Genomic DNA, 18,704 nt, shown 5'->3' on the forward strand with positions numbered 1-18,704 from the left:
AGGCCTGACAGGGGTCAACAGGGCTGTGTTAAATGACTACTATACAGAACCAGGCCTGACAGGGGTCAACAGGGCTGTGTTAAATGACTACTATACAGAACCAGGCCTGACAGAGGTCAACAGGGCTGTGTTAAATGACTACTATACAGAACCAGGCCTGACAGGGGTCAACAGGGCTGTGTTTAAGGACCACTATACAGAACCAGGCCTGACAGGGGTGTGTTAAATGACTACTATACAGAACCAGGCCTGACAGGGGTGTGTTAAATGACTACTATAAGGAACCAGGCCTGACAGGGGTCAACAGGGCTGTGTTAAATGACTACTATACAGAACCAGGCCTGACAGGGCTGTGTTTAAGGACCACTATACAGAACCAGGCCTGACAGGGGTCAACAGGGCTGTGTTTAAGGACCACTATACAGAACCAGGCCTGACAGGGGTCAACAGGGCTGTGTTTAAGGACCACTATACAGAACCAGGCCTGACAGGGGTCAACAGGGCTGTGTTAAAGGACCACTATACAGAACCAGGCCTGACAGGGGTCAACAGGGCTGTGTTTAAGGACCACTATACAGAACCAGGCCTGACAGGGGTCAACAGGGCTGTGTTAAAGGACCACTATACAGAACCAGGCCTGACAGGGGTCAACAGGGCTGTGTTAAAGGACCACTATACAGAACCAGGCCTGACAGGGGTCAACAGGGGTGTGTTTAAAGACCACTATACAGAACCAGGCCTGACAGGGCGGTGTTAAATGACCACTATACAGAACCAGGCCTGACAGGGCGGTGTTAAATGACTACTATACAGAACCAGGCCTGACAGGGCTGTATTAAAGGACTACTATACAGAACCAGGCCTGACAGGGGTCAACAGGGCTGTGTTAAAGGGGCAATCAGCAGATGCTACATCCACTTTTGGACTCAGAAATGAATGATATGTACCCATTGATTCTTGAAGAATGTAACTTATAAATGCCTCATGAGCTTAGTTTAACTGTCGTACCCCATCAGAACCCAAAATATAAGCTTGTTTTACTACAGTGTTTGTAAACAAAGCACATTTAAATAAACACTATATAGCCTGGTTAAATCTATCATTTTGATATCATGGATGTCAGCCCTTGCATGGCATTAAACAGTGATTCTGAAAGAAGACCTATGAAGTGACAACTGGTGTGGCATATCTTGTTTTATTACATAGGAACAATGAACCTGCGTTTTTATCCTAAATGTCAATGATTAATTGGTGTTGTCTGTCAGTTCTTTAAACAATATACTTTTGTAGTTATTGGCCCAAGGCCAATGGACTTTTCTTTGGTTTATACAATTTATATGATCTTGACCTCAGCAATGCAGCTAAAGATTAGATCAAGCTGAATCTTTTCTCAAAGACAAAGATCTGACTCTATTCCAGCCCTCTGTTTTTCATACGCTGCTCTTCCCATTATGACTGTAATAGTAGAGACAGTATGCAGCACGCGCTTCCCCGTTGATTTGCCGCTCAACACACTAGGCAGGCTACTGCCGCTTGAATAGCTTCCGCTATTCCTGAATCCTGATCCGGATCTGAGGAAAACACTCCGGGGTTTTGTGTTCTCTTCCTTTAAAGCCCTCACGCTCTATTCTGGAGCAATGAAAAACTAGAACCGGGGAGGCCACCGAGGCAACCCAAGATCATTCGGGAAGCGCGGATCTTATATGCAGGCAGGCTGCGCCACGCGTCGGGAGAACGGACGGAGTAAGATCTCAGCAACGAAAAGGATGGAAGGTCTGAAGGAGACACGGGGAACTTTGGATTGAGGAGAGGAGGGGACGAGGGACGGAAGACCGCCCGATGAACGACAGTTTTTTTCTTGGATATTTTTGGTGTGCTTTTTTTAGGGGGGATTTTGGATAATTTTTGCGGTTGATCAAAATGCCATTTGCCAAAAGGATTGTAGAACCCCAGTTACTGTGCAGGTTACCTATTCCAAATGACGAAGGCTCGCTCAACGTTGAGGATCTGTGCTCCATCAATAATGTGGTGCTCTCGCGGACCTTGCGGCAGCTCTCCGACCTGGCCAAACACGCCTGCTCCCTATTCCAGGAGCTGGAGAACGAGATCATGTCCACCAACCAGAGGGTCTGGGTTCTGCAGAATAAAATAGGGAAGATTCAACAGAACGCCAGCGGTCTAGATCCCAAAAAAGAAGCAGTGCGTAAGTAGCCTAACCACCATGACTAAAACGTCTCAATTGTACGCTATGTTATATAGTTGCGTCTGCTTCTGCAATGTGTGGGATTTGTGTTTATATTCCATTCATTCCGAGGCATCGCAGTGCGTTCAAGTCGTAAGGACACACACGCCTCGATTTTCGCGGCACCCGAGCCCACACTAGAATCTCCTCCACATTGAAATGTGTCACACGGATGCATGCGCACACCTGCATTGCACTGACCTGGGCCTGATATTGTGAATTTGTTATAACGAATCTAAAATATGAATATACGCTCACACAAACCCATTATGTGCTGTTTGGAGTTTCACGTCCGTGCCTATTTTTCCCTTGACGGTTTTTTAAAAGTAATTTGATGTTGAATGTCTGAGCTTCGGAGAAGTCATGCCACAGAGGGGCGTGTAGTCTGCATTGGAATGAGCAGCGGTACCAGTGGCAGTATCCTCCACATCATCATCATCATCTCTTGGTAGTATCCTAGCCTGCATCTAATATAGCTGTGACTGAATGCGTAAAACGCAACATTCTATAATGGAAGTTAAGGAATAAATATGGAATGTTTATCGTTCTCAGAATGCAGTGTGATATTGTAGACACTTATCATCCGCCGCTAGAGAAAACCCACCCTTTGACAGCCTAGCATTAATCGTCCTAGCATTAATAATGACTTTATATGGAGATGGACATTGCAGTCCGAATATGAAGTCATGGATAGATAGTATATGACTGGTAATTATGTCATTATAAGATGATGATTAAACACAGACAATTGTTCACTGGATGGATGCATTTGGGAAGAAACCCAGTGGCCTCACTTGGAGGGACTGCAAGCCCATAGATATGAATAGGCTAGATGTTGTTTTGGACGTATTGATGTTCAATGTGTTGTTTGATGTCTGTTTCACATCATATGGTGCAGTAGATAGGGAATGGTAGGTACCTTGCACTGACCTTATGCAGTCATAGGCTGTCTGAAAATGGTTCCTGCATAAGCAACATACAGTGGATTCATTCCCGTAGCCGAGCCTTCTATTTCCAGGGAACTAAACAGCATTCTAAGCCTCAGGCGAAATGAAGGGTGGAAAAATAACACGACTCCATCTTTAAAATTCATTTCAGTCATCCACCCTGGCTTTCCCCCTCTCTCTTCCCTTTTCTCTCTCTTCTCCCTCCCTCCCTCTCTCCCTCTCTCTTCCTCGAGCCACAGCAGTCAGTGGAATGCAAGCCATGGTTTAGTTACGTAAGGAAAAGAGAGACATTCACTTATTCCACTATTTCTAACAGTCACCTAACTGAGACGTGATGGTGATGTTGTAGCCTAGAAATTGTAGTGCTACTGCTGTTGCTGTGAATCATCATGGAGTATTGAGAAAGAGAGAGAGTGTGAGAGAGACAGAGAGTAAGAGAGGGGCGGTAGAGGCCAACTCTGGTGTGGATGGATGCAGTGATGATGATGTGGTCTGGGTTTGGCTGTAGGTAGGCATGCTGCTAGCCGAGACTGGGCAGCAGCATGGCTAAACTAAGCCAGTGAAAGGGAGGACTGTCAATGGCTGGATTGGAGGGACGAGGAGGATGAGGATCGTTCCTCTCCGGTGTTGATGTTAAACGAATCCCTGGCTCTCTGGGATGTTGTGTTCAAAGAAATATAATAGCTAGAACAGGAAAAAGCCTCATGCCATTGCAATTGGCTTGAATGGAGATTCCTGTTCTAGTAAGCCTAATTCTATGTTTATGGCTGTGAAGCATGCATCAAAACAAATCCAACTTTATTTGTCACATGTGCCCGAATACAGTAGGTGTAGACCTCACAGTGAAATGCTTACTGACAAGCCCTTAACCAACAGTGTAGACCTTACCGTGAAATGCTTACTGACAAGCCCTTAACCAACAGTGTAGACCTTACCGTGAAATGCTTACTGACAGGCCATTAACCAACAGGTGTAGACCTTACCGTGAAATGCTGACTGACAGGCCATTAACCAACAGTGTAGACCTTACCGTGAAATGCTGACTGACAGGCCATTAACCAACAGTGTAGACCTTACCGTGAAATGCTTACTGACAGGCCATTAACCAACAGTGTAGACCTTACCGTGAAATGCTTACTGACAGGCCATTAACCAACAGTGTAGACCTTACCGTGAAATGCTTACTGACAGGCCATTAACCAACAGTGTAGACCTTACCGTGAAATGCTTACTGACAGGCCATTAACCAACAGTGTAGACCTTACCGTGAAATGCTTACTGACAAGCCCTTAACCAACAGTGTAGACCTTACCGTGAAATGCTTACTGACACGCCCTTAACCAACAGTGTAGACCTTACCGTGAAATGCTTACTGACAAGCCCTTAACCAACAGTGTAGACCTTACCGTGAAATGCTTACTGACAAGCCCTTTACCAACAGGTGTAGACCTTACAGTGAAATGCTGACTGACAGGCCATTAACCAACAGTGTAGACCTTACAGTGAAATGCTGACTGACAGGCCATTAACCAACAGTGTAGACCTTACCGTGAAATGCTTACTGACAAGCCCTTAACCAACAGTGTAGACCTTACTGTGAAATGCTTACTGACAAGCCCTTAACCAACAGTGTAGACCTTACCGTGAAATGCTGACTGACAGGCCATTAACCAACAGTGTAGACCTTACCGTGAAATGCTGACTGACAGGCCATTAACCAACAGTGTAGACCTTACCGTGAAATGCTTACTGACAGGCCATTAACCAACAGTGTAGACCTTACCGTGAAATGCTTACTGACAGGCCATTAACCAACAGTGTAGACCTTACCGTGAAATGCTTACTGACAGGCCATTAACCAACAGTGTAGACCTTACCGTGAAATGCTTACTGACAAGCCCTTAACCAACAGTGTAGACCTTACCGTGAAATGCTTACTGACAAGCCCTTAACCAACAGTGTAGACCTTACCGTGAAATGCTTACTGACAAGCCCTTAACCAACAGTGTAGACCTTACTGTGAAATGATTACTGACAAGCCCTTAACCAACAGTGTAGACCTTGCCGTGAAATGCTTACTGACAAGCCCTTAACCAACAGTGTAGACCTTACCGTGAAATGCTTACTGACAAGCCCTTAACCAACAGTGTAGACCTTACCGTGAAATGCTTACTGACAAGCCCTTAACCAACAGGTGTAGACCTTACCGTGAAATGCTTACTGACAAGCCCTTAACCAACAGGTGTAGACCTTACCGTGAAATGCTTACTGACAAGCCCTTAACCAACAGTGTAGACCTTACCGTGAAATGCTTACTGACAAGCCCTTAACCAACAGTGTAGACCTTACCGTGAAATGCTTACTGACAAGCCCTTAACCAACAGTGTAGACCTCACAGTGAAATGCTTACTGACAAGCCCTTAACCAACAGTGTAGACATTACCGTGAAATGCTTACTGACAAGCCCTTAACCAGCAGTGTAGACCTCACAGTGAAATGCTTACTGACAAGCCCTTAACCAACAGTGTAGACCTTACCGTGAAATGCATACTGACAAGCCCTTAACCAACAGTGTAGACCTTACCGTGAAATGCTTACTGACAAGCCCTTAACCAACAGTGTAGACCTCACAGTGAAATGCTTACTGACAAGCCCTTAACCAACAGTGTAGACCTTACCGTGAAATGCTTACTGACAGGCCATTAACCAACAGGTGTAGACCTTACCGTGAAATGCTGACTGACAGGCCATTAACCAACAGTGTAGACCTTACCGTGAAATGCTGACTGACAGGCCATTAACCAACAGTGTAGACCTTACCGTGAAATGCTTACTGACAGGCCATTAACCAACAGGTGTAGACCTTACCGTGAAATGCTGACTGACAGGCCATTAACCAACAGTGTAGACCTTACCGTGAAATGCTGACTGACAGGCCATTAACCAACAGTGTAGACCTTACCGTGAAATGCTTACTGACAGGCCATTAACCAACAGTGTAGACCTTACCGTGAAATGCTTACTGACAGGCCATTAACCAACAGTGTAGACCTTACCGTGAAATGCTTACTGACAGGCCATTAACCAACAGTGTAGACCTTACCGTGAAATGCTTACTGACAAGCCCTTAACCAACAGTGTAGACCTTACCGTGAAATGCTTACTGACAGGCCATTAACCAACAGGTGTAGACCTTACCGTGAAATGCTGACTGACAGGCCATTAACCAACAGTGTAGACCTTACCGTGAAATGCTGACTGACAGGCCATTAACCAACAGTGTAGACCTTACCGTGAAATGCTTACTGACAGGCCATTAACCAACAGTGTAGACCTTACCGTGAAATGCTTACTGACAGGCCATTAACCAACAGTGTAGACCTTACAGTGAAATGCTTACTGACAGGCCATTAACCAACAGTGTAGACCTTACCGTGAAATGCTTACTGACAGGCCATTAACCAACAGTGTAGACCTTACCGTGAAATGCTTACTGACAAGCCCTTAACCAACAGTGTAGACCTTACTGTGAAATGCTTACTGACAAGCCCTTAACCAACAGTGTAGACCTTACCGTGAAATGCTGACTGACAGGCCATTAACCAACAGTGTAGACCTTACCGTGAAATGCTGACTGACAGGCCATTAACCAACAGTGTAGACCTTACCGTGAAATGCTTACTGACAGGCCATTAACCAACAGTGTAGACCTTACCGTGAAATGCTTACTGACAGGCCATTAACCAACAGTGTAGACCTTACCGTGAAATGCTTACTGACAGGCCATTAACCAACAGTGTAGACCTTACCGTGAAATGCTTACTGACAAGCCCTTAACCAACAGTGTAGACCTTACCGTGAAATGCTTACTGACAAGCCCTTAACCAACAGTGTAGACCTTACCGTGAAATGCTTACTGACAAGCCCTTAACCAACAGTGTAGACCTTACTGTGAAATGATTACTGACAAGCCCTTAACCAACAGTGTAGACCTTGCCGTGAAATGCTTACTGACAAGCCCTTAACCAACAGTGTAGACCTTACCGTGAAATGCTTACTGACAAGCCCTTAACCAACAGTGTAGACCTTACCGTGAAATGCTTACTGACAAGCCCTTAACCAACAGGTGTAGACCTTACCGTGAAATGCTTACTGACAAGCCCTTAACCAACAGGTGTAGACCTTACCGTGAAATGCTTACTGACAAGCCCTTAACCAACAGTGTAGACCTTACCGTGAAATGCTTACTGACAAGCCCTTAACCAACAGTGTAGACCTTACCGTGAAATGCTTACTGACAAGCCCTTAACCAACAGTGTAGACCTCACAGTGAAATGCTTACTGACAAGCCCTTAACCAACAGTGTAGACATTACCGTGAAATGCTTACTGACAAGCCCTTAACCAGCAGTGTAGACCTCACAGTGAAATGCTTACTGACAAGCCCTTAACCAACAGTGTAGACCTTACCGTGAAATGCATACTGACAAGCCCTTAACCAACAGTGTAGACCTTACCGTGAAATGCTTACTGACAAGCCCTTAACCAACAGTGTAGACCTCACAGTGAAATGCTTACTGACAAGCCCTTAACCAACAGTGTAGACCTTACCGTGAAATGCTTACTGACAGGCCATTAACCAACAGGTGTAGACCTTACCGTGAAATGCTGACTGACAGGCCATTAACCAACAGTGTAGACCTTACCGTGAAATGCTGACTGACAGGCCATTAACCAACAGTGTAGACCTTACCGTGAAATGCTTACTGACAGGCCATTAACCAACAGTGTAGACCTTACCGTGAAATGCTTACTGACAGGCCATTAACCAACAGTGTAGACCTTACCGTGAAATGCTTACTGACAGGCCATTAACCAACAGTGTAGACCTTACCGTGAAATGCTTACTGACAGGCCATTAACCAACAGTGTAGACCTTACCGTGAAATGCTTACTGACAAGCCCTTAACCAACAGTGTAGACCTTACCGTGAAATGCTTACTGACACGCCCTTAACCAACAGTGTAGACCTTACCGTGAAATGCTTACTGACAAGCCCTTTACCAACAGGTGTAGACCTTACAGTGAAATGCTGACTGACAGGCCATTAACCAACAGTGTAGACCTTACAGTGAAATGCTGACTGACAGGCCATTAACCAACAGTGTAGACCTTACCGTGAAATGCTTACTGACAAGCCCTTAACCAACAGTGTAGACCTTACTGTGAAATGCTTACTGACAAGCCCTTAACCAACAGTGTAGACCTTACCGTGAAATGCTGACTGACAGGCCATTAACCAACAGTGTAGACCTTACCGTGAAATGCTGACTGACAGGCCATTAACCAACAGTGTAGACCTTACCGTGAAATGCTTACTGACAGGCCATTAACCAACAGTGTAGACCTTACCGTGAAATGCTTACTGACAGGCCATTAACCAACAGTGTAGACCTTACCGTGAAATGCTTACTGACAGGCCATTAACCAACAGTGTAGACCTTACCGTGAAATGCTTACTGACAAGCCCTTAACCAACAGTGTAGACCTTACCGTGAAATGTTTACTGACAAGCCCTTAACCAACAGTGTAGACCTTACCGTGAAATGCTTACTGACAAGCCCTTAACCAACAGTGTAGACCTTACCGTGAAATGCTTACTGACAAGCCCTTAACCAACAGTGTAGACCTTACCGTGAAATGCTTACTGACAAGCCCTTAACCAACAGTGTAGACCTTACTGTGAAATGATTACTGACAAGCCCTTAACCAACAGTGTAGACCTTGCCGTGAAATGCTTACTGACAAGCCCTTAACCAACAGTGTAGACCTTACCGTGAAATGCTTACTGACAAGCCCTTAACCAACAGTGTAGACCTTACCGTGAAATGCTTACTGACAAGCCCTTAACCAACAGGTGTAGACCTTACCGTGAAATGCTTACTGACAAGCCCTTAACCAACAGGTGTAGACCTTACCGTGAAATGCTTACTGACAAGCCCTTAACCAACAGTGTAGACCTTACGGTGAAATGCTTACTGACAAGCCCTTAACCAACAGTGTAGACCTTACGGTGAAATGCTTACTGACAAGCCCTTAACCAACAGTGTAGACATTACCGTGAAATGCTTACTGACAAGCCCTTAACCAGCAGTGTAGACCTCACAGTGAAATGCTTACTGACAAGCCCTTAACCAACAGTGTAGACCTTACCGTGAAATGCATACTGACAAGCCCTTAACCAACAGTGTAGACCTTACCGTGAAATGCTTACTGACAAGCCCTTAACCAACAGTGTAGACCTCACAGTGAAATGCTTACTGACAAGCCCTTAACCAACAGTGTAGACCTTACCGTGAAATGCTTACTGACAAGCCCTTAACCAGCAGTGTAGACCTCACAGTGAAATGCTTACTGACAAGCCCTTAACCAACAGTGTAGACCTTACCGTGAAATGCATACTGACAAGCCCTTAACCAACAGTGTAGACCTTACCGTGAAATGCTTACTGACAAGCCCTTAACCAACAGTGTAGACCTTACCGTGAAATGCTGACTGACAAGCCCTTAACCAACAGTGTAGACCTTACAGTGAAATGCTTACTGACAAGCCCTTAACCAACAGTGTAGACCTTACCGTGAAATGCTGACTGACAAGCCCTTAACCAACAGTGTAGACCTTACAGTGAAATGCTTACTGACAAGCCCTTAACCAACAGTGTAGACCTTACCGTGAAATGCTTACTGACAAGCCCTTAACCAACAGTGTAGACCTTACCGTGAAATGCTTACTGACAAGCCCTTAACCAACAGTGTAGACCTTACAGAGAAATGCTGACTGACAAGCCCTTAACCAACAGTGTAGACCTCACAGTGAAATGCTGACTGACAAGCCCTTAACCAACAGGTGTAGACCTTACCGTGAAATGCTTACTGACAAGCCCTTAACCAACAGGTGTAGACCTTACCGTGAAATGCTTACTGACAAGCCCTTAACCAACAGTGTAGACCTCACAGTGAAATGCTGACTGACAAGCCCTTAACCAACAGTGTAGACCTTACAGAGAAATGCTGACTGACAAGCCCTTAACCAACAGTGTAGACCTTACAGTGAAATGCTGACTGACAAGCCCTTAACCAACAGTGTAGACCTTACCGTGAAATGCATACTGACAAGCCCTTAACCAACAGTGTAGACCTTACCGTGAAATGCTTACTGACAAGCCCTTAACCAACAGTGTAGACCTTACAGAGAAATGCTGACTGACAAGCCCTTAACCAACAGTGTAGACCTCACAGTGAAATGCTGACTGACAAGCCCTTAACCAACAGGTGTAGACCTTACCGAGAAATGCTTACTGACAAGCCCTTAACCAACAGTGTAGACCTCACAGTGAAATGCTGACTGACAAGCCCTTAACCAACAGGTGTAGACCTTACCGTGAAATGCTTACTGACAAGCCCTTAACCAACAGGTGTAGACCTTACCGTGAAATGCTTACTGACAAGCCCTTAACCAACAGTGTAGACCTCACAGTGAAATGCTAACTGACAAGCCCTTAACCAACAGTGTAGACCTTACAGAGAAATGCTGACTGACAAGCCCTTAACCAACAGTGTAGACCTTACCGTGAAATGCTGACTGACAAGCCCTTAACCAACAGTGTAGACCTTACAGTGAAATGCTGACTGACAAGCCCTTAACCAACAGTGTAGACCTTACCGTGAAATGCTTACTGACAAGCCCTTAACCAACAGTGTAGACCTTACAGAGAAATGCTTACTGACAAGCCCTTAACCAACAGTGTAGACCTTACAGAGAAATGCTTACTGACAAGCCCTTAACCAACAGTGTAGACCTTACAGAGAAATGCTTACTGACAAGCCCTTAACCAACAGTGTAGACCTTACAGAGAAATGCTTACTGACAAGCCCTTAACCAACAGTGTAGACCTTACAGAGAAATGCTTACTGACAAGCCCTTAACCAACAGTGTAGACCTTACCGTGAAATGCTTACTGACAAGCCCTTAACCAACAGTGTAGACCTCACAGTGAAATGCTTACTGACAAGCCCTTAACCAACAGTGTAGACCTCACAGTGAAATGCTGACTGACAAGCCCTTAACCAACAGTGTAGACCTTACCGTGAAATGCTTACTGACAAGCCCTTAACCAACAGTGTAGACCTTACAGAGAAATGCTTACTGACAAGCCCTTAACCAACAGTGTAGACCTTACCGTGAAATGCTTACTGACAAGCCCTTAACCAACAGTGTAGACCTCACAGTGAAATGCTTACTGACAAGCCCTTAACCAACAGTGTAGACATTACCGTGAAATGCTTACTGACAAGCCCTTAACCAACAGTGTAGACCTCACAGAGAAATGCTTACTGACAAGCCCTTAACCAACAGTGTAGACCTTACAGAGAAATGCTTACTGACAAGCCCTTAACCAACAGTGTAGACCTTACAGAGAAATGCTTACTGACAAGCCCTTAACCAACAGTGTAGACCTTACAGAGAAATGCTGACTGACAAGCCCTTAACCAACAGTGTAGACCTCACAGTGAAATGCATACTGACAAGCCCTTAACCAACAGTGTAGACCTTACAGAGAAATGCTGACTGACAAGCCCTTAACCAACAGTGTAGACCTCACAGTGAAATGCATACTGACAAGCCCTTAACCAACAGTGTAGACCTTACCGTGAAATGCTGACTGACAAGCCCTTAACCAACAGTGTAGACCTCACAGTGAAATGCTTACTGACAAGCCCTTAACCAACAGTGTAGACCTCACAGTGAAATGCTGACTGACAAGCCCTTAACCAACAGTGTAGACCTCACAGTGAAATGCATACTGACAAGCCCTTAACCAACAGTGTAGACCTTACCGTGAAATGCTGACTGACAAGCCCTTAACCAACAGTGTAGACCTTACCGTGAAATGCTTACTGACAAGCCCTTAACCAACAGTGCAGTTCAAGAAAAGTTAAGAAAATATTTACAAAATAAACTCAAGTAAAAAATCCAATAAATAACAATAAAAGACCAATAATGAGTCTCTAGCGAGTCAGAGTGCGGGGTACAGGTTAGTTGAGGTCATTTATACACGTACTGTAGGTAGGTGTGACTACTGTCCAATGCAAATGAATGGGGCTGGGAATCTAGACTAGAGACTATTTATTTAGATCTATTTCCAGCCCACTGATCTGATCTGGCACGCTTTGAATTTAATCATTTGTTGGTTATTAGCAGGTACTCAAACTTTTTGCTAAAAATAACTTGAATGTGTAGATAATAAATGACTTTGAAATGTAGCTACTCTGGCCTGAAGTGGCCCTCTTTGTTAACACTGACAGGGAACTTTCAAATGTAGCTACTCTGGCCTGAAGTGTCCCTCTTTGCTGACACTGACAGGGAACTTTCAAATGTAGCTACTCTGGCCTGAAGTGTCCCTCTTTACTGACACTGGCAGGGAACTTTCAAATGTAGCTACTCTGGCCTGAAGTGTCCCTCTTTGCTGACACTGACAGGGAACTTTCAAATGTAGCTACTCTGGCCAGGAGTGTCCCTCTTTGTTAACACTGACAGGGAACTTTCAAATGTAGCTACTCTGGCCAGAGTTGTTAACACTGACAGGGAACTTTCAAATGTAGCTACTCTGGCCTGAAGTGTCGCTCTTTGCTGAGACTGACAGGGAACTTTCAAATGCAGCTACTCTGGCCTGAAGTGTCCCTCTTTGCTGACACTGACAGGGAACTTTCAAATGCAGCTACTCTGGCCTGGAGTGGCCCTCTTTGCTAAAACTGACACTTAGTTAGTCATAGCCAGTTGAAGTTTCACACAATGATTACCCTTATCGTTGGTGATGGCCTAGCCTTCTATAATGTCATCTCAACAGAGATGGTGGGGAACCTGGCTTGTCATCTTAGTTTAGGTTGAAAGTGGCTGGAGTGGAGGCTGAGGCTGAATGGTGATGTTGGTGAGAGTGATGAGGCTGGGGTTAGTTAGACACATGGCCAGGGAACCCCCAAATCCTCTACCCCCCTCCACAAGCAGCCCAGACAGACCAGACCGTCCCTCTGCTTCTCCACAGGGGAGGGGCGGGCCATGTGAAGGCATCAAAGCCTGACCTGACCCCCCCTGGCCTCTTAGCCCTGAGAAGGGAATAGTTTCACTATGAACTCTACTCAAGGAGAACTCAAAAGAGAGTCATTTTAGTCGTTTACAGTGTGCCATTCATGTGTTCCATTCACTACCAGGCATGCTGTGACTGGTGTTCCTCAGTTCTTAGTTCCATCCACTACCAGGCATGCTGTGGCTGGTGTTCCTCAGTTCTTAGTTCCATCCACTACCAGGCATGCTGTGACTGGTGTTCCTCAGTTCTTAGTTCCATCCACTACCAGGCATGCTGTGACTTGTGTTCCTCAGTTCTTAGTTCCATCCACTACCAGGCATGATGTGGCTGGTGTTCCTCAGGTCTTAGTTCCATCCACTACCAGGCATGTTGTGACTGGTGTTCCTCAGTTCTTAGTTCCATCCACTACCAGGCATGTTGTGACTGGTGTTCCTCAGTTCTTAGTTCCATCCACTACCAGGCATGCTGTGGCTGATGTTCCTCAGGTCTTAGTTCCATCCACTACCAGGCATGCTGTGGCTGGTGCTCCTCAGGTCTTAGTTCCATCCACTACCAGGCATGCTGTGGCTGATGTTCCTCAGGTCTTAGTTCCATCCACTACCAGGCATGCTGTTGCTGATGTTCCTCAGGTCTTAGTTCCATCCACTACCAAGCATGCTGTGGCTGATGTTCCTCAGGTCTTAGTTCCATCCACTGCCAGGCATGCTGTTGCTGATGTTCCTCAGGTCTTAGTTCCATCCACTGCCAGGCATGCTGTTGCTGATGTTCCTCAGGTCTTAGTTCCATCCACTACCAGGCATGCTGTTGCTAATGTTCCTCAGGTCTTAGTTCCATCCACTACCAGGCATGCTGTGGCTGATGTTCCTCAGGTCTTAGTTCCATCCACTACCAGGCATGCTGTGGCTGATGTTCCTCAGGTCTTAGTTCCATCCACTACCAGGCATGCTGTGGCTGATGTTCCTCAGGTCTTAGTTCCATCCACTACCAGGCATGCTGTGACTGGTATTCCTCAGTTCTTAGTTCTCTGAACTGAAAGGCTTCTTAATGATTTCCTCCTTCTTAACTAAAGACAACTGACCCTGAGGGGGGGATAGGGACACACACACACACACACACACACACACACACACACACACACACACACACACACACACACACACACACACACACACACACACACACACACACACACACACACACACACACACACACAAACTCCTGGTGCTGCTTGAGAGGGCTGCCAGGTGAATAAGACACCCTGAGGGATGCATCCTAAAGAACAGGAAGTACAGATTGTTCAGGAATCAGTTGTACTGTTGACAGAAGGGACAGATTGTTCAGGAATCAGTTCTACTGTTGACAGGAGGTACAGATTGTTCAGGAATCAGTTGTACTGTTGACAGGAGGTACAGATTGTTCAGGAATCAGTTGTACTGTTGACAGAAAGGACAGATTGTTCAGGGATCCGTTGTGCTGTTGACAGAAAGGACAGATTGTTCAGGGATCCGTTGTACTGTTGACAGAAAGGACAGATTGTTCAGGAATCAGTTGTGCTCTTGACAACATTGCATTAGAAGGGTCAGTCAGCCCCTGAGGTGGAGGTGTGGACTTTTTCATTCACTAAACTATGTGTTTTTCTCTCCAATATGTACCCTAGTGATTGACACATAGTCCAGAGGATGGGTTTAGTGTCACACATTTTATAATCACATAGTCATACCTTTACAGTGCTCTGTTTGAGTGTTGATGAGTAAACTACATTGAACTACATTACAGGGCTCTGTTTGAGTGTTGATGAGTAAGCTACATTGAACTGCATTACAGGGCTCTGTTTGAGTGTTGATGAATAAACTACATTGAACTGCATTACAGGGCTCTGTTTGAGTGTTGATGAATAAGCTACATTGAACTACATTACAGGGCTCTGTTGGAGTGTTGATGAATAAGCTACATTGAACTGCATTACAGGGCTCTGTTTGAGTGTTGATGAATAAGCTACATTGAACTGCATTACAGGGCTCTGTTGGAGTGTTGATGAGTAAACTACATTGAACTACATTACAGGGCTCTGTTTGAGTGTTGATTTGATCTGGGCAACAGGAGTGCAATATGCTGTAGCATGGAGAGCCATGACTTCTCCTCTCTACTCTGGCCGTCATGTGTGAATCAGAATGGCACATGACTAGGTTTTACACAGCGATAATCTAATCCATGAGAATCAACAAGCACTTGGGATCTCAGCTCAGGAGTCCTATTGTAAATGATATACACTGTAGAGAATCTGATTGGCTTTCTCAAAGACACAGTCTATAAGAGGTTCCTGCTGTTCAATGGTCATTTCAATATTATGTGACCCCCTCGTCTCTTTTCGGTCCAACACTGGAAGCAGTGTTTTTGATATTGGATTAAAGTACAGGCTCTGAGCTTCACTGCAATTGGAGGAACACTGGGAAAGTAATGCTACGGTGGAAGTTGATAAACTTGTAAACCCACTTTTGAGAAATGGCCCTTGAAAAGTTTTGGCTCAGTTTTTTTACACTTCCTTGTTCACAAAATATGTGTTGTTTACACTTTACAGGGCCTTCAGGAAGTATACACACCCCTTGACCTTTCCCACATTTTGTTGTGTTACAGCCTGAATTTACAAGTGGATTAAATGTAGATTCTTGTTTGTTACTGGCATACACACAATACCCGTAATGTCCAAGTGGAATAATGTTTATTTTTTATTTGTACAAATGAATTTAAATGAATTGTCTTGAGTAAATAAGTATTCAACCCCTTTGTTATGGCAAGCCAAAATAAGTTTGCAAGCCCCAAAAAAATGATTGGCTTAACGGGTCTCATAATAATGTGCATGGACTCAGTTTGCTGTGTTTTAACAGGATTTTAGTATGACTGCCTCATCTCTGTACCCCACACAATTATCTGCAAGGTCCTTCAGTCGAGCAGTGAAAGACCAGGGAGGTTTTCCAATGCCTTGTAACGAAGGGCACCTATTGGTAGATGGGTAAAAAACAGCAGATGTTGAATATCCCCTTGAGCATGGTGAAATATGATTCACACTTTGCATGGTGTATCGACACACCCAGTCACTACATAGATACAGGTGTCCTTCCTAACTCAGTTACCGGAGAGGAAGGAAACCGCTCAGGGATTTCATCAGGATGCCAATGGTGACTTTAAAATAGTTACAGAGTTCAATGGCTGTGACAGGAGAAAAGTGAGGATGGATCAACAACATTTGTAGTGACTCCACAATACTAACCTAGATGATAGAGTGAAAAGAAGGAAACCTCCATGACCTGCATACACCCATGTCACCCATACACCCATGTCACCCATACACATATGTCACCCATACACCCACGCCACCCATGTCACCCATGTCACCCATACACTCATGTCACCCATACACCCATGTCACCCATCCACCTATGTAGCCCATGTCAACCATGTCACCCATCCACCTATGTAGCCCATGTCAACCATGTCACCCATACACCCATGTAGCCCATGTCAACCATGTCACCCATTAAGCTTGTTTGGGATGATCAGGATCGACTGAATCTAATTTCCTTATTTCCTTATATGAACTGTAACTCAGTAAAATCTTTGAAATTGTTGCACGTTGCGTTCATGTTTTTGTTCAGTGTAGCAATGGAAACGTCTTTCTGAGATGTGAGTCATATTACTACACATACCATACACGTAGCTAGCTAGTGAGCCAGCCAGCTAACATTAGCTAGCTAGTGAGCCAGCCAGCTAACATTAGCTAGCTAGTGAGCCAGCCAGCTAACATTAGCTAGCTAGTGAGCCAGCCAGCTAACATTAGCTAGCTAGTGAGTCAGCAAGCTAACATTAGCTAGCTAGTGAGCCAGCCAGCTAACATTAGCTAGATAGCTAACAGTACGCTTTAACTTGCAATGAAAATGTCTTTAGAAACGTGTAATATCTGAAAATATAGCTAGACTCTTATCCGCGTACGTGGATGAATGCTTCACGGCCATGGTTGCCCTTAGTTTGAAGATGTAATCTAGAGACAGGTGTTTTATAAAACAGCCTTCTGTTTCCCCAGGGCATTCCAATGATTTCAAAACTCTGTCAATTTCTTCCGCGACAACAACATTGTTGATCTCCATTTCACTGTCATCAGAAGACTCTACAATGTCGAGTTCAATGAAGAAGAAACAAAGTTTTACCGTGGCCTCCCAAGTGGCGCAGCGGTTTAAGGCACTACATCGCACTGCTTGAGGCATCACTACAGACCCGGGTTTGATCCCAGGCTGTGCCACAACTGGCAGTTGGCCCAGTGTTGTCCAGGTTAAGTGAGGGTTTGACCGGCGGGGCTTTACTTGGCTTATTGTGATGGGCTGGGCGCCTGCCGGCTGACTTCGTTTGTCAGTTGGACGGTGTTTCCTGGTGCGGGTGGCTTCTGGGTTAAGCGGGCGGGTGTTAAAAAGCGCGGTTTGGCGGGTCATATTTCGGAGGACGCATGATTTGACCTTCCCCTCTCCTGAGCCCTTTGGGGAGTTGCAGTGATGAGACAAGATCGTAATTGGATATCACGACATTGGGGAGAAAAGGGGGTAAAATACAGGAAATAAATGGTTTTACCTAATTTCCTCATCGTCTGATTCTTTTTCTGAGTCAGAGACAGTCAACATGGGACGATCGTCCTCCAGAAAGTAGTCCCTCACAACTTTTTCCCACTGATATTTGTCAATGGCGCCTGCTAAATTCAGGGCAGCAATGTCATTGAGAGCAGTAGCAACACTTGCAGTTTTCCATGGCTATATCTTGTTTTTAAAACCCGGTAGCATGGATTATCTGAGCAGCTCATGTTATAGAAAGAATCCTGCGACATGGCAGACCAATCAGAATCTCTCCAGCCCATCGATTGTCTCAACCAATCATGGCTAGTGGGAAGGTTCCTGTCTTTTTCTGTGGCTAAACCAACTAGGCTCGTAATTTAACAATTGTATTCATATTTACAGATGACACGCCCATTTATTATTAAGGCACATTAAAGTTCACATGTTCAAGAAGGCATTTCTGAAAAGAAGAATAGAACTCATTTAGAAAAATGTCTCTCCTGTGAAGTAGTGCCGTTCGTCATACACCCAGCTTCCTGAAAAAGGCCACATACAGTGGGGCAAAATACTTATTTTCCACCATAATTTGCAAATAAATAAATTAAAAATCCTACAATGTGATTTTCTGGATTTTTTTTCTTCTCATTTTGTCTGTCATAGTTGAAGTGTACCTATGATGAAAATGACAGGCCTCTCTCATCTTTTTAAGTGGGAGAACTTGCACAATTGGTGGCTGACTAAATACTTTTTTGCCCCACTGTATATATACTAACAAAT

At 44.9% G+C, this 18,704-nt stretch overlaps 1 protein-coding gene across 2 annotated transcripts in view; it reads left to right on the forward strand.

Annotated features, from left to right (window-relative positions):
* Positions 1–1,596: 1,596 nt before the first annotated feature.
* The window catches only part of nhsb (Nance-Horan syndrome b (congenital cataracts and dental anomalies)), a 147,997-nt gene continuing 130,889 nt past the window's right edge, over positions 1,597–18,704 (forward strand). The window contains exon 1 of one of the 2 annotated variants that reach the window (XM_031813387.1): positions 1,597–2,203. In XM_031813387.1, the coding sequence (XP_031669247.1) occupies positions 1,921–2,203 (283 nt within the window). In that variant the 5' untranslated portion in view covers positions 1,597–1,920. The remainder of the gene's footprint in view (positions 2,204–18,704) is intronic. The other variant, XM_031813388.1, reaches the window with a different exon arrangement.

This window comes from Oncorhynchus kisutch, unplaced genomic scaffold, assembly GCF_002021735.2.
Source record: "Oncorhynchus kisutch isolate 150728-3 unplaced genomic scaffold, Okis_V2 Okis05a-Okis16b_hom, whole genome shotgun sequence".
NCBI classification, from domain to species: domain Eukaryota; kingdom Metazoa; phylum Chordata; class Actinopteri; order Salmoniformes; family Salmonidae; genus Oncorhynchus; species Oncorhynchus kisutch.